Source organism: Trachurus trachurus, assembly GCF_905171665.1.
Source record: "Trachurus trachurus genome assembly, chromosome: 23".
NCBI classification, from domain to species: domain Eukaryota; kingdom Metazoa; phylum Chordata; class Actinopteri; order Carangiformes; family Carangidae; genus Trachurus; species Trachurus trachurus.
Window position 1 is genome coordinate 18,457,913 of NC_139912.1, and position 13,745 is coordinate 18,471,657.

Below are 13,745 nucleotides of genomic sequence, written 5' to 3' on the forward strand. Positions count from 1 at the left end.
GCCAAGTCCGTCACTTTTTTGTTTCCCCGGAAACATGATGAAGATGTTTTCTGAATTTACAGCACGTTTATATCTTTACATGATGTTTTCCTAGAACACTAACGTCGGGTGATTTTCACCCATGAAATTATTGTTTCATAATTCTCATTATGTTGCTGTTGTCTGAGTTTCATGGGTCCCTGGGTAGCTTCATACTGCTCACTGACGTCATTGAAGGTAGGCATACCTGCTCCCATCCCTAGTTTTTTCAGCAGGCACATGTTCGGGTGGATTTCACCCGACGTTAGTGTTTATGTATCTAAATCTGGCGACCGTTTCTGGTGATGCTGAAAATGTTTATTTTTTCTTTTAACTCCACCAAATAAGGCTCAAATGTCCCACAAATGGGTGGTCTGAAGGACAAAGTCCCAGCTCCATTAGTTTTTTTTTAAGGAAGTTTTTGTTAAAAAAAAACCCCAAAAAAATCACAAATTTTGGACATTTTTTTATAGGGTCACCATGATACCTTTTTTTCATTTTGTGAAACATTGTATAGTGGAAAATTAAGGAAGTGTACTTCAATTTGCCATGTATTGTTGTATTTTAATATACTTTGATGAGAAATATTTTTTATGGGTATATTATATCGGGTAAAAAATACCGGGTGTTAGTGATGATGTTACTTTTTGTAACGTTAGTATTCTAGGGTTAAGGTGCAGTGCATTGAGCTCTCTGGGCCACCGTAGAAAATGTTAACTGTTTTACGTAATTTTAGGTTTTAGTGCACTAATGCACTAAAAGTATCTGTTATGATGATGATATTGATAACCAGACAGTCTGCTTGTTCTTTATGGCAACTTCTAACTGGATTTAAAGAGAAGGAATCTCTTTAAGAAAACACCAGAGTAGCTAAGTGTGTGTTTTATCTGTGCTCAGTTCTGCAGGCTGCTCTTCCTGAAGCAGAAAGTAGCAGCTTCATCACTGCTCAGCTGATTTAACATTTGTCCCCCTGTTACAAAATGGCTCCAACAAACTCAGCTGCTTCACAAAGTGGATCTTTCTGCGACATGAATTTGTTCCAACCGTCACTGTAATAAATGTAATTTGTTACAATTATGTGCGTTTATTGAGATGTCAGTTCTTTTTCTTTTTCTTTTCTTTTTTTTGCAGCAGACAGAAATCTCATTTAGGGGAAAAAGGATTTTGAATATTTTCTGTGTAATTGCAGTGTGGTGGATCGATGTCGTCTGACAGCGTCTCTTTGATTCCCGTTCATCACAGCTCGTCTTACGTAACCTCGACCGCGGGGAGGCAATCAGTCCGCGCTGCTATGAAAATCGATGCAACTGAGTGCAATGTGGGTTTTATATTGATGCTGTTTGTGCTCCGAACTGCAAGTTAATAAAATATAAAACACATACAGTGGTGAGACAAACTGGCTTTGAGCAAATCTATAAGAAAAGTAGTGAGGCAGCATGTGGCTGTATGAACTGGGCTCCCTGGCTGTCAATCTGATGCACAGGTTTGTAAGTACAGTATAAAAGTAGATCCATGTGTTTTTGATTATAAAGCAGCTCTATGTTCTCTATTAATAGTCCAGGCAATCTAGCTCATTTTGGACCCAAAAATAGAACTAATTGTAACAGAATGTTTTTCACCATATATCATTTCTTTGATGTGTCCATAACAACATACTAAAGAACAACATACTAAACATAGCCTACTAAAGAACAACATACTAAAACACTAAATTACAAGTTTCTTTGAAAATTTCATATCCAAGTTTCATATCCATTTTCAAAGAAACTTGTAATACAAACATTTTTACATTTCATAGATACTTTTATTGTGTAAAGTTTCATTGTGATAGCAGTAAAGGAAAAAAAATAGCCCCATTGGGGTGTATTGTTTTATGGCCTTATTGGCACCATAGACTTTATATACTGTAGAGTAAATCAATCTTGGATTGATGAGAATTAAACATACTGTATTTCCCTAACTAGGATTTCTTAGGACTTTTAGTATGTTGTTCTGGACACCTTTAAGAAATGTATGGTGAAAAACATTTTGTTACAATTAGTCTGTCGCAAAAGGCTATTTTGCCTGGACTATAATACTGTGAAAGTATCAAAGCCTCAGTCCAAAAAGAAATACACACAGCCTGCATTCAGAAACTGAGCCTTAAAACCAGCTCAAGTCACAGAGACTTTGTGATGCCACACCCAAAACCCACTCACCATCCAACATTTCAGGATTTTTTTATTTTATTATTTATTTATTTTATTTTATTAACCTTAAATTTGCTACATTTTTATTGGATCACTCAGAAAACAGCCTCCTCTCTGTTGATTGGTTCACTGACCGGTTGGCTCCAGACCTTTTTGGTTCTTTAAACCACAGATATATCTTCTTATGGGTCAACACTTTAAATGAAAAAGGAAACTATGGATGTTTAATCACTTTTTGTCTTTCCTGCACAAAGAGACCTTTAGTGAACTATCATCAAGTAGATTAGATTTATTTCACGTTCCATTTAGTCTTATGTTTGTGTTGACGTTTGACCACCCTCTTTACTCAATTTTCCAGTTTTTATATTTTTTCTTAATCTGAGATTGTCTCTGTCAGATAAAGGCCAAACATCAGGAACCCTAATGAAAATAAATCAAGGCTTTGAAAGTCAGTATCTTGTCTGCTTTCATTCATAAGAAGATACGTTTAAAAAGATTTACCAAAATAAGAAACAGAACACGGAAATCATTGTTTTTCATTGTATTTGTTAGTATATACACAAATTACAGGCAAGAACAAATCAGATATATTTCATTTCATTCTATTTAGTTTTTAAAAATATATATATTAATGCTAAATAACTGTCCAGTTGTGTTAGTAAGGTAAGGACAACACAGAATAAAAGTTAAATACAGTTATGTACTTATTGTTTACATGTCCATTTCCAACAGTAATGTGTAGGAAGTGTTTATGTGAACAAAACAAATAAAGAGTGGATGGCAGGAAGTAAACCAGAGCCTCAGGAGAGGTGGGGTTTCCTCCCTGGACGGTAACTAAATCACTGCAGCAGCTCAAATGGTCTGTGATGTTTGGCTGTGATTAGTTAGTCCGACCCTGCGCGCATCACACACACACCCTTGAAATTAAGGTTTGCTGTCAGCCATGATGCACGGTGTCGCGATACGAGTGCCTGCTCCTAAATGGATCAGCTGACAGAGGAGAGATGGATGGATGTAAGGGAGGAGGAGGAGGAGGAGGAGGGATGATGCAATGGTTACTCCAGAAGAATGCTGGTACCTCAGATGGCTGGAACAGAGACAATGTGAATCTGAATGTCTGAATTTGAAGAATTTGAAAACAATGACTAAGTTTAACACACACAACGTATTCCAGTAAGGACCTTATTCTGGTTAAGGTGGTATTCTGAATTAGGTGTTCACATGTGCAGCAACTATGGCAATGTGACACCTCTTCTTTGAAGCCCTTTTCTATTAATTCATACACCTTAGTTCAACAACTGTAAACCAGGACAGGCTTCACCAAGAAGTTGGATGCTGTGAAACTTCCAATGGGAATATTTAGTATGATAACCTGCATTAATAATGTAACTAAAATCAGAATAATCCATGTCTTAATACAAGTATAGCTTACTCCTATGATTCAGAACATGATCTTATTCAGGTTAATCAGAGCTATGCTGTGAATGTAAATATAGTGAGTTTGTCCCCTGTGAGATTCTGCATTGATTTCTCTGCAAATTATACTGTATCAAGGAGATATTCACTAGTGGCTGTGATAGCTCAACACACAGCAATGTACAGTAAGGAAATATGCACAAAGATTTCAGCATTTTCAACCTCTGACCGGAGCTGTTCTCACTCTTTAACTGTTCAGAATTTCCACTACACTTCTTCTATTCTGCTGGGCTGTAAACCTGTAGATTCAGCCTTTTCAGTGTTGCTTCAGCAGTTTCTTCAGCTGCTTCAGCATTGCTTCACAATGGCAACAGTCATTCAGCTCCCAGCATGTCAATTCTAGTCAATCTAGTCAATTCAGTCTATTTCAGCCAGTTCAGTCTGGTCCATTTCAGTCATCATCTGACTTGAGTGTGTGATTTGCTGCTGCTGGTTAATGTGGGTGTGGTTTACACGCCTCACAGTAGAATTGATTCAGGTTTGAATCAACACAATAATGTAAGACCAGTTGAAACCAGGTTTTGGGGCCAGTGTGTCCACTGTCACACGGGGCTCAGGTCAGCCTGAGCGATCTGTGTAGATGGGATGTAGACTAGGTGTGTATGAAAATATACACATTTGTTATGGAAGCAAAATCTGTCTCCCAAGAAATTTCTAGCTTAAGTGTCACTGTGTGTCATCTACATGTACCGGTAGTCACTGAAATTATGTATCTGTATTAGGCTACTTACAGAAATTTGACCTAGAATTCACCTCTTGGAACTTTTGACAACTAGTTTCTCAGTTATATGAAAAACTCAGTCTGAAATTCAATAAGCCAAATTCATACTGGGAAACCGGGAACCAACATCCAGTCAATTGAGTTACACTTCACTGGTCGTGTGAAGTTGATCTTCTTGGTCTGAAAATTTTCAGCAGTGACAAACAATGAAATGAGTTCCTGGAAACCTCACTCAGAGTAAAGACGATTAAAATACATAATTTCAGATCAGTGTGGGAACAGATTTACTGCTATTATTTAATCTGTGATTGAGCTGTTGATTGAGACTCATCACCGACACACACTGACTGTGTTGGACTCACTGACTGTCTGTGGTGTCTTGTACCTGTTTTGTTCCACACATATAAAGTGAAAGTGGATGAATATACTGTAGTACATTCTAGTAAATCTTGATTTCCAACACATGCTGAGGTTTCACCAGGACCGAGCTGCTCTGGCCTTTGACCTTATTTTATGTGAATATGTCAAACAAGACAAACTGAATAGAAGAAATGTGACGACCTTCAGCCACATTTTACAGCCTGTGTGTGTGTGTGTGTGTGTGTGTGTGTGTGTGTGTGACTGTGGGTTCGTGTGTTTGTCTTTCGTGTTTGTATGTGCGTGTGAGCCTGTGTGTGTGTCTGTTTTTAATACTTTGTAGTGTGGATGTGTTTTCTTTTAATATGTTTTTGTCAATGTTTGTGTGTGTGTGTGTGTAATCCTGCTATTGCATGTGTGTGTGTGTGTGTGTGTGTGTGTGTACTTGTGTGGGTGCTCCTGTCTGATTGCCATGGTCTTCTTACGCAAATGCTTACGCAACCATGCAGCCTGGTGGCTGATCTCCCCTTTGCCATGTGTGTGTGTATGTGTGTGTGTGTGTGTATGTGTGTGTGTGCTTAGCCCTTTCTTGTCACTCCCAGACACGACTGCCTCTGAAAGCGAGCGAGTCTCTGCCCTCTTTGAAGAACAAGCGAGAGGATTAGCAATTAATTCTGATCTCTTTTTTTTTCCAGAAACTTCATTAGAATTTAACTTCTACAGGCTCTAATCTGATCTGTCGCCGTGACGACGCCCTACACGCACAAATACACAAGGGCAACTGTATATGTGCTGTGCGCGCAAGTGTGCATTTGCCCTTGTGTGCTCCTGTGTGTTGTATGGGGCCTCCGGTGCTCGGTTGTGGTTGTGTGTAGATGTCTATGTGTGTGTGTGTAAAGTAAAAACATGCAACATGTACAGTAAAGAAAGTGACACACTGCAGCTCTTACCTTTACTTTTATTACTATTATTGACTGGACTGCAACAGCAGGGCCGGACTGTCATGACTGTCCTTGACTGACTGACTGACTGACTGACTGTGTTGTCACGGTTTCTCAGGCAAACAGACACAATAATGCAGCAGCACACAGGGATAAAACAGTCTGTGGGTCTTTATTACAATCCAAAAGGTCAAAACCAGGCAAACAGAACTCGAGGCAAAGGTATAAAATCACAAGGCAAAAACATAAGAACCAGGAAATAAGAATAAGGTAGTGATGTTCGATACCACAAATTTGCTTTCCGATCCGATACTGAGTAAAATTCAGGCTGGTATCGGCGGTACCGATCCGATACCGATACTTTGTGCAAATACACCTAATGTGCCTGGTAAATCTAATAAAATTAAAAAAAGTACTGTAATTTCAAGTCATAGCTTCCTGAGGATGCAAGACTTCAGAGTAACGTATTTATTTTAAACTCTGAACTATATTGAGGTAGTGGCCTCGTTTAGAATATAGCCGAAAATAGTGTTTCAAACACTAAAAAAAGAACATAAGTAAAATAATAAAACCATAAATTAAATAAGAATATGATAAACAAACATATCATTTTTTTAATTCATTCATTGATAATATTATTTATAATTTTCCCACAGATATTACAGACTTCGTCTTCACTGTTTGTGGCGCTGAAATAGCTCCACACCTGACTCCTTTCCGCTCCGCCATTGACTCTACACAGACTGACTTTGTGAGCAGGCGGAAGAAAAAGTAGTTCCTACCAACCGCGTGTCATTTAGACAAGATCTGAATAGTTTAGTTACTTTCCACTGTGTTCTGTTAATGATATGCATAACCACAAATGACTGAAGTATCAAAAGTATCGATATTTTCATTTGAGTATCGATTCTAGAGCATACAGACCTGGTATCGGAAGTATCGATATTTCAGTATCGATCTGCACATCACTAGAATAAGGTCCTACACTTGGAAACAATCGCTAGGACGCTGCTTACAACAAGACAAGACGAAGTGGCAACGAAGGGAAGGGAAGTAGCTACAGCTTGAATACACAAGAGGGTGGGGGACACATGGAGACACAGGTGGGACAGATGAGGGTAATTACAGTACAAGGGAAAAGAACAAAGAGAGGAAGTAAACATAGACAACGCAAAGGAGGACGAGACCAGAATAAAACAGGAAATGAACAAAACTAGGCAACGGTCTTGACAGACTCAAAGTCTTTAACGCGTTACCAGTGTTGGGAAAGTTCACTTTCTACATGAACTAGTTCAAAGTTCAGTTCACAAATTTTAAAATGAACTAGTTCAGTTCATAGTTCATAATTCAAAATTTTGAACTAAGTTCACGGTTCCAAAACTGAACTAGTTCATAGTTCTTTTTTTTCTCCAATATGTTTCTACAAGCTATTATTTTTCAAAACTATTGCCTCAGCCCATATCGAACCACAGACAGCTATTATTTTAGCAGTTTTAACCAGTAGTATAGTTACTACCTACTTTACTTTACCCAAAAAGTAACTGAGTTAGATGTGTCCAATGTGTGTACGTTTGTAGCCTATTTGTGTTTATTAATCCAAACAGAGCGTGAGAGAGAAGCAAAGACACACACACACATACACCTACACACAGGCTACACACACACACACACACACACACACACACACACACACACACACACACACACACACACACACACAGCTGAGGGGCAGAAGCGCTTCTCGACCGCGCGGAGAAGCGTCTGATGTGAACAGGAGGGCCGCGGCTCGCGCGTCCGGTGTGGCCCCAGCGTAACCCCCGTCATCTTTTACCAAAGACGGTTTATAAAATATAGAGTATCTTTGCTTTTACTAACCAACTGGGTCAGTATTCCTCCACACAGACAGGCTCCGCGACGCGCTGTATCACTCCGCCTCTTCCATGCGCCGCTGATCCAAACAGCTGATAGGTGTTGCCAGATTGGGTGGTCTTTCCGCTACATATTAACGCCTGTTTACAGTGTGTTTTAGCTGGGTTTTCTATGGAAATCTGGCACACTCCTGAACGAAGTCGAGAGCGGCGTTCACAAACGCCAGAATGAACGCGTTCACAATAACGTTCATCAAGCAGAAATACCTACGTTCAGTTCACGTTCGCCCAAAATATGAACGAGTTCATGAACGATCGTCCATTGAACGCGTTCAGGCACAACACTGCGCGTTACACCGTAGAAAAGTCAACGTCAGTGATCCAGTGTAGCACATTCCAGTCTGGTAGGTGGTGATGGATGGTTTATAAAGATGTTAGGTGTTTTCTTACCTGTGAATGAGCCATGAGAAAAAGCTGGCGGAAAGTTAGCGATGCTGCACAGTGAAGCCCCACTACAGGTCAAATTGGGATTACACTGGGTCGGTGTCGGTGATACCTTTGCAGAGTGAAGCATCTATGACCCAACATAATTCTAATGATGGAAGTTACTTCTGAATTGTGTATTTTCAAAATGTGGCCTGCTTGTACAGTTTTTCTAGGATGAATGATGAGATTTATTAATCACGTGACTTACTGTACATGTCACTCCAGTGACAGCGGTCCTCTGTACTGGGAGGGCAGTGGGGGGCAGCGGACAGAAACACTCCATAGTAACAGTTGTGTTCACAGGTTGGAAGTGTGAGCTTCCAGGCGGCAGGCGGCCACTTCATCAACGTTTCTCAGTGGGTCGGTGTCCTTCGTTGTCTTCTGCTAAAGTAAATGACTAGGCCTGACTAGAAAATTTGTGCCACCTACTGCTTATTTTAGTGAACTTACTCCTAATATTCCAGTTCCAGTAGTAGATGGAAACACATCAATTTGCATTTTCTCTTACCAAATTTCAATTTTTTTTTTATTTTTTTTTTTGCAATATTTTTGAATGGAAACCCAGCTACTGACTGACTGACTGAGAAGAAGAGAAGATATACTTTATTGTCCCCAGGGGGAAATTGTTTGTGGGCAATAGTGCAAGGGGACTGTGTCACCATACACACATTACAAACGCATGACAACAATAAGACTGACTGACTGACTGACTGACTGACTGACTGATGATATTTCCGCCATTGGCTGCTCAGGAGCTGCAGGGAAGAGGAGGAGCACTCCTTCGTGAATACACTGAGCCTCTCTTACTGCACATAAATTACTTTCATCATTAGTAAAAGAGGTAAAGGAAGAACTAAACACAAGACACTGAACAGAGAGCTCAGGAGAGAGAGAGATATATACAAGTCATCAGTAATGAGGCTTTGTGCTTAAAACTTATCACAAAGGGAGCAGAGTAGACATGAATCTGAATCTGATAAAATGTCAGGTATGTTTTGGAGTTGAAGTAAATAAAGAGAGAACTTCCGTGGATCCCAGATGGAGGCTGTGATGCAGCAGTGAGATTATGATCACACATGACATTTTATTTGGCTGTGTTTTTCTTTGTGTGTGTGTGTGTGTGTGTGTGTGTGTGTGTGTGTGTGTGTGTGTGTGTGTGTGTGTGTGTGTGTGTGTGTGTGTGTGTGTGTGCGTGTGTGTGTGTGTGTGTGTGTGTGTTGCAGGACTAGGTGCTCCTCCAGCAGGGGGAGCTGTGTGTCTGTGCAGCAGCAGGTCATAGAGTGGCTGTCATCTGTTCACAACTGTGTGCACTTAACACCTGAACAAGTTATTTCATGTGGTGCGGAGTCATAAAACATCAAACTGACTCCTGGCAGAGGGAGAACAAGTAGATCAGCTTCACTGTTTGGTTTGTGATTTGTCTCAAAACAGCTGTTGTAGCTCGCCTCACCAGCTGTATTTTCATTTGTTATCACTTTGACATCGGAAAGTCGATGTTCAGACGTTTGCCAGCACGGTTCACAATTTCTCTTTCACTCAGGAGATTCAAGAAAACAACAAAATAGCAACCGCACACTCAAAACACTGCATATATCAATTTTAGGAGATTCAACAAAGACCTTCAAATCTTATGTGATGCTGCTCTGTTATCAGTGGAACCATAAAGCTCACACAGGCCCCGCCCACTGAGAGCCTGCAGGCTTTTTCTGCTGCTGTATCAAAAAAAAAACACAGATTTCATCATCTTTGGAGATTAATATTCAAATATTATGGAATTGGATTCCAGTCAGACTGAAGCAGACTTTCTTTCCTCTCCCGCAGGGTGTCGGGCGGCGAGCTGTTTGACCGCATTGTGGAAAAAGGTTTCTATACGGAGAAGGACGCCAGCACGCTGATCAGACAAGTCCTGGACGCTGTCAACTACCTGCACAGGATGGGCATCGTCCACCGAGACCTGAAGGTACTGCAACACACACACACACACACACACACACACACACACACACACACACACACACACACACACATATTCTCTCTCTCACTTGGCAGCCTGTGATTTACTGCAGCAATAAGGCCAGTGGCTCCACACATGCAGTGCATTGTGGGTCAGCGTGGCGCGTGCCGGCTGTTGGAGGAGAGAGGATTGGTTTGAGCCGCCTCCATAAAGCAGCAGAGAGTAAAATGAGGAGGAAAAAGAGGCTGAAGCCTTCAGGTTTTAAGATTGATGCACAGACAACCATGAATTAAAAACCAGTGAATGTCACAGCTCTGAATCCTCTCTCTGTCTCTCTCTCTCTCTCTCTCTCTCTCTCTCTCTCTCTCTCTCTCTCTCTCTCTCTCTCTCTCTCTCTCTCTCCAGCCAGAGAATTTGTTGTATTTCAATCCTCAAGACGAGTCAAAGATCATGATCAGCGACTTTGGCCTTTCCAAGATGGAGGGCAGTGGTGACGTCATGTCCACGGCCTGTGGTACTCCAGGATATGTGGGTAAGTTTAGTCAGTTGTCCCAACGGTTGGGTGTCGTTTGGATTTTACAATTTACAATTCTGGTTCTGGTTCTGGTTCTGGTTCTGCGTCTCATTGGTTCCCCATTAAAAAAAGAGAGCTGATGTTTAGATAACAAAAATTTTATTTATTCTCAACATCAAGAATGTTCCAGTAGCAATGGTAGTTCATTTAACTAAAGTGCATTCCAATACACTGATGGGTGTGTCAATTCTTAATGTCGTTGTTGTCTTCATTAACACCAAACTACATTTCCCACCGTTCACAACTTTGATGCTACTGTTACACCTGTCAGCTGTCTGAGTAGTGACTGTACTCGTGAGCTGTTGATGTGTGCTGGAGGCATAGACTGTAAAAAGACATCACCCATTGGTTTTGGGGAGTCTGTTTTGTGATCCTACTACGAGCATTTGAACTGCGCCATCTTGGATTTTAGTGGGAGTCTACTTTCCATATTTGGAGGAGATGCGGTGGTTAGCCGGCTGAGAACCCGCCCACTGAACTCGAAGAACCCACAACTCCCCCCTTGGGTTCAACAAGTGAAGACCACTTCCGTGTTCAAAAAACTGCAGTTCCTCACCTGCCACTGGGGGCTGGGACCAGAAGTGAGCAATTCTCCATTGAGCCCCATGTTAAAATAGCCGACTTTACAGCTTTAAAAAACATATTTACAGCTGGGTACATTTTATTTTTTTGGTCTCTATCGATAGTTTCCACCTCCGTGAACACGTAGTAGGGGCACAAAACAGACTCCCCCAAACCAATGGGTGACATCACGGGTGCTACGTCCATTCTTTTTACAGTCTACGGTTGAACCCACAACTCCCCCCTTGGCTGGAGCTAAAGGTCCTGGCAGATAGTCACACAGGTCCTTAGAGGAACGAAGAGTTTAGGAACAAAAATGTCAAATAAAACCTTTGGTACCCAGACCCAGAACTTTCTTATTGATGCCGACTTGGAACCAACTTTTGGGTCCCAACCTGAGTCGTTGGTATGTATGCCACCTCTGAGCACTTTTTCTTTGAAACCCACTGTATGCTCTGTCATTTTTTATATACTTATTATTTCATTTCCATCCATCAAGCACTGATTTTAGCATTTTGTCACCAGCAGCTTCTGTTAGCCTAACCAGAGCTAACTAATTAAGCTAACATTAATCCTGAAACATTTCCAGCTGATTCTACTTTAAACAGTCTTAGATACACACATGTGCACATGGCAGCTGTATCCTGTACACTTTTGTTAAACAAAATTCCACAGTATGCAGTGTGTGTGTGTGTGTGTATGTGTGTGTGTATCTCTTGTGTAATTTGTGGTGCACCGACTGAAATCATCACTGTGTATCGTTCACAGCGCCGCTTTTCATATCACTGTCTGAACACAGCACATAAATCCTCTGTATATGCTCTCAGCAGGAAAATGATTTGGTCTCATTATGCGGCTGAGAGGCAAAAGAAAGGCTGCACGCAGCTCCACAGAGAAGTCGCACACAATACAGCACAAAGGAGCAGCGGCCCGCTGAGGCTGTGTGCTGATGTTCCAAACGTCTGAAGAACATTTCAGCTTACTTTGCTTGTGCAAAAGTGTGTGCACATTGTGTACCTGCAAGTGTAGATGCATATTACTTTCTTCTTCTTTTTTTTCTTTTCTTTTTACCTTAATTTAACCAGGAAAATGACTCATTGAGATTAAAATCTCTTTTACAAGAGCGTCCTGGCCAAGACAGCAGCAGCACAATGAAACAGAAAATTGCAGCTATTACATTCACACTGAAAACATACCCCGTAAAAAATAAGTAACACATATTAAACACAAAACTAAACACCAACAATGATTAAAAGGTGCTAAAAAGCATAATCTACACTGTTCCTTCCTAATAAGCATGACAAAGCAAAAAAGGCTTTTATAGGTCAGTCACTTTCTGCTGAAAAATGTGTGAACTTGGATTGGTTGTGCACTGCTAACCAGCTGCTCCAATCACCAGCATCTCTGCTCTCTCTCGTGTCATTTGTGTTATATTTTCTAGTTTTTCTTTTCAGAAAGTCAAGTTATATATTTAGGCATCAAACCACTCAGGGGCCTTTGTGCCCTTGTCGCTGAAATCACACAGATTCCTGCTCTGGAAATAATTCTATGTTTCTGCTGCGGGTAGAGAGCTGAGTTAGCTCAGTCTGCTGATGTCTCCACCTCATGTCAGAGCGCATGTCTGTTTTGTCCTGACAGTTTTTCATCTTTTGATTTTAGAGAGGTTTTTAGTAAAAAAAATGTGAATATGAACTGAACTGTTTTCACAGCAGGTGTAAATGGTGTAATTTCTGTTTGCCACCATTTAGGTTTTCTGTGTTGGTTTGTGTGTGCATGTGTGTGTGCTGCACAGATTTACGTGTGTAAACTACAAACACACACATCAATCATGCTTATCACCCCTCGGCGGATGAAGAGTCAACACAGAGCGCTGCTGTGTGCACATGATGTACATGTATACATTCATGTGCATACAGGACATTTTATATTTTGTGTGGATCTGTGCGTACATGTGAGTGCAGCCGCTCGTGTGTGTGTGTGTTGTAAGAGACAGCTGTTGGGTGTTGACAGTACACGGACTCTCCTGGTAGAACACAAACACACCAGCTGCTCCACTTCTGCTTCTGACAAACAATGAACAAACTCTTCACATGAAGAATCCTGTCACAGAAACACAGTCATAAATAATTCTTTCATCTTACAGTAATGTGGGCCTTTTCAAACTGGTCCTGTTGCGCCCCCATCAGGCCAGCTGTGCCACAGCTGGGCCGTATTTCAGTCTGAAGTTGTTATAGTTTCATGGGCTGCTCACACACTGCCCGCTTTACCTCTGAAATTGAATACATACACACACAAAAAAAATATTACATCACCTTAAAGCTCCCTCCCCACCCCGCTGTGCTCTCCTGCTGAGGTTTATTTGACCACAGGATTTTTCCACTCCAGACAATTTGTATCTAAATATAACTCAGGTATAAATAACCCTGGAATTCACCAGATATGAACCATCACCATGTGTGTGCAGTCACACACACTTTACTTTACTAATGGCTGCCATCGACAAATAAGCGATTCCAGCTCACCACAGTGAACTGAGCCTGAAGACACACCGGCCCTGTAATCCAGACAGTCTGGAGCTGGAGGGTGAAGAGAGATAAATT

The 13,745-nt window shown here is 41.1% G+C and overlaps 2 protein-coding genes across 2 annotated transcripts in view; both read left to right on the forward strand.

Moving 5' to 3' along the window:
- Nucleotides 1-13,745, forward strand: part of il15ra (interleukin 15 receptor subunit alpha) — a 231,206-nt gene that overhangs the window by 129,681 nt on the left and 87,780 nt on the right. The gene's annotated exons all lie outside the window — the stretch shown is intronic.
- The window catches only part of camk1da (calcium/calmodulin-dependent protein kinase 1Da), a gene marked incomplete at both ends in the record, with an annotated part of 81,440 nt that overhangs the window by 55,663 nt on the left and 12,032 nt on the right, over nt 1-13,745 (forward strand). The window contains 2 exons of the mRNA XM_083999067.1: nt 9,878-10,016; nt 10,416-10,542. Coding sequence (XP_083855193.1) covers nt 9,878-10,016; nt 10,416-10,542 — 266 coding nt within the window. The remainder of the gene's footprint in view (nt 1-9,877; nt 10,017-10,415; nt 10,543-13,745) is intronic.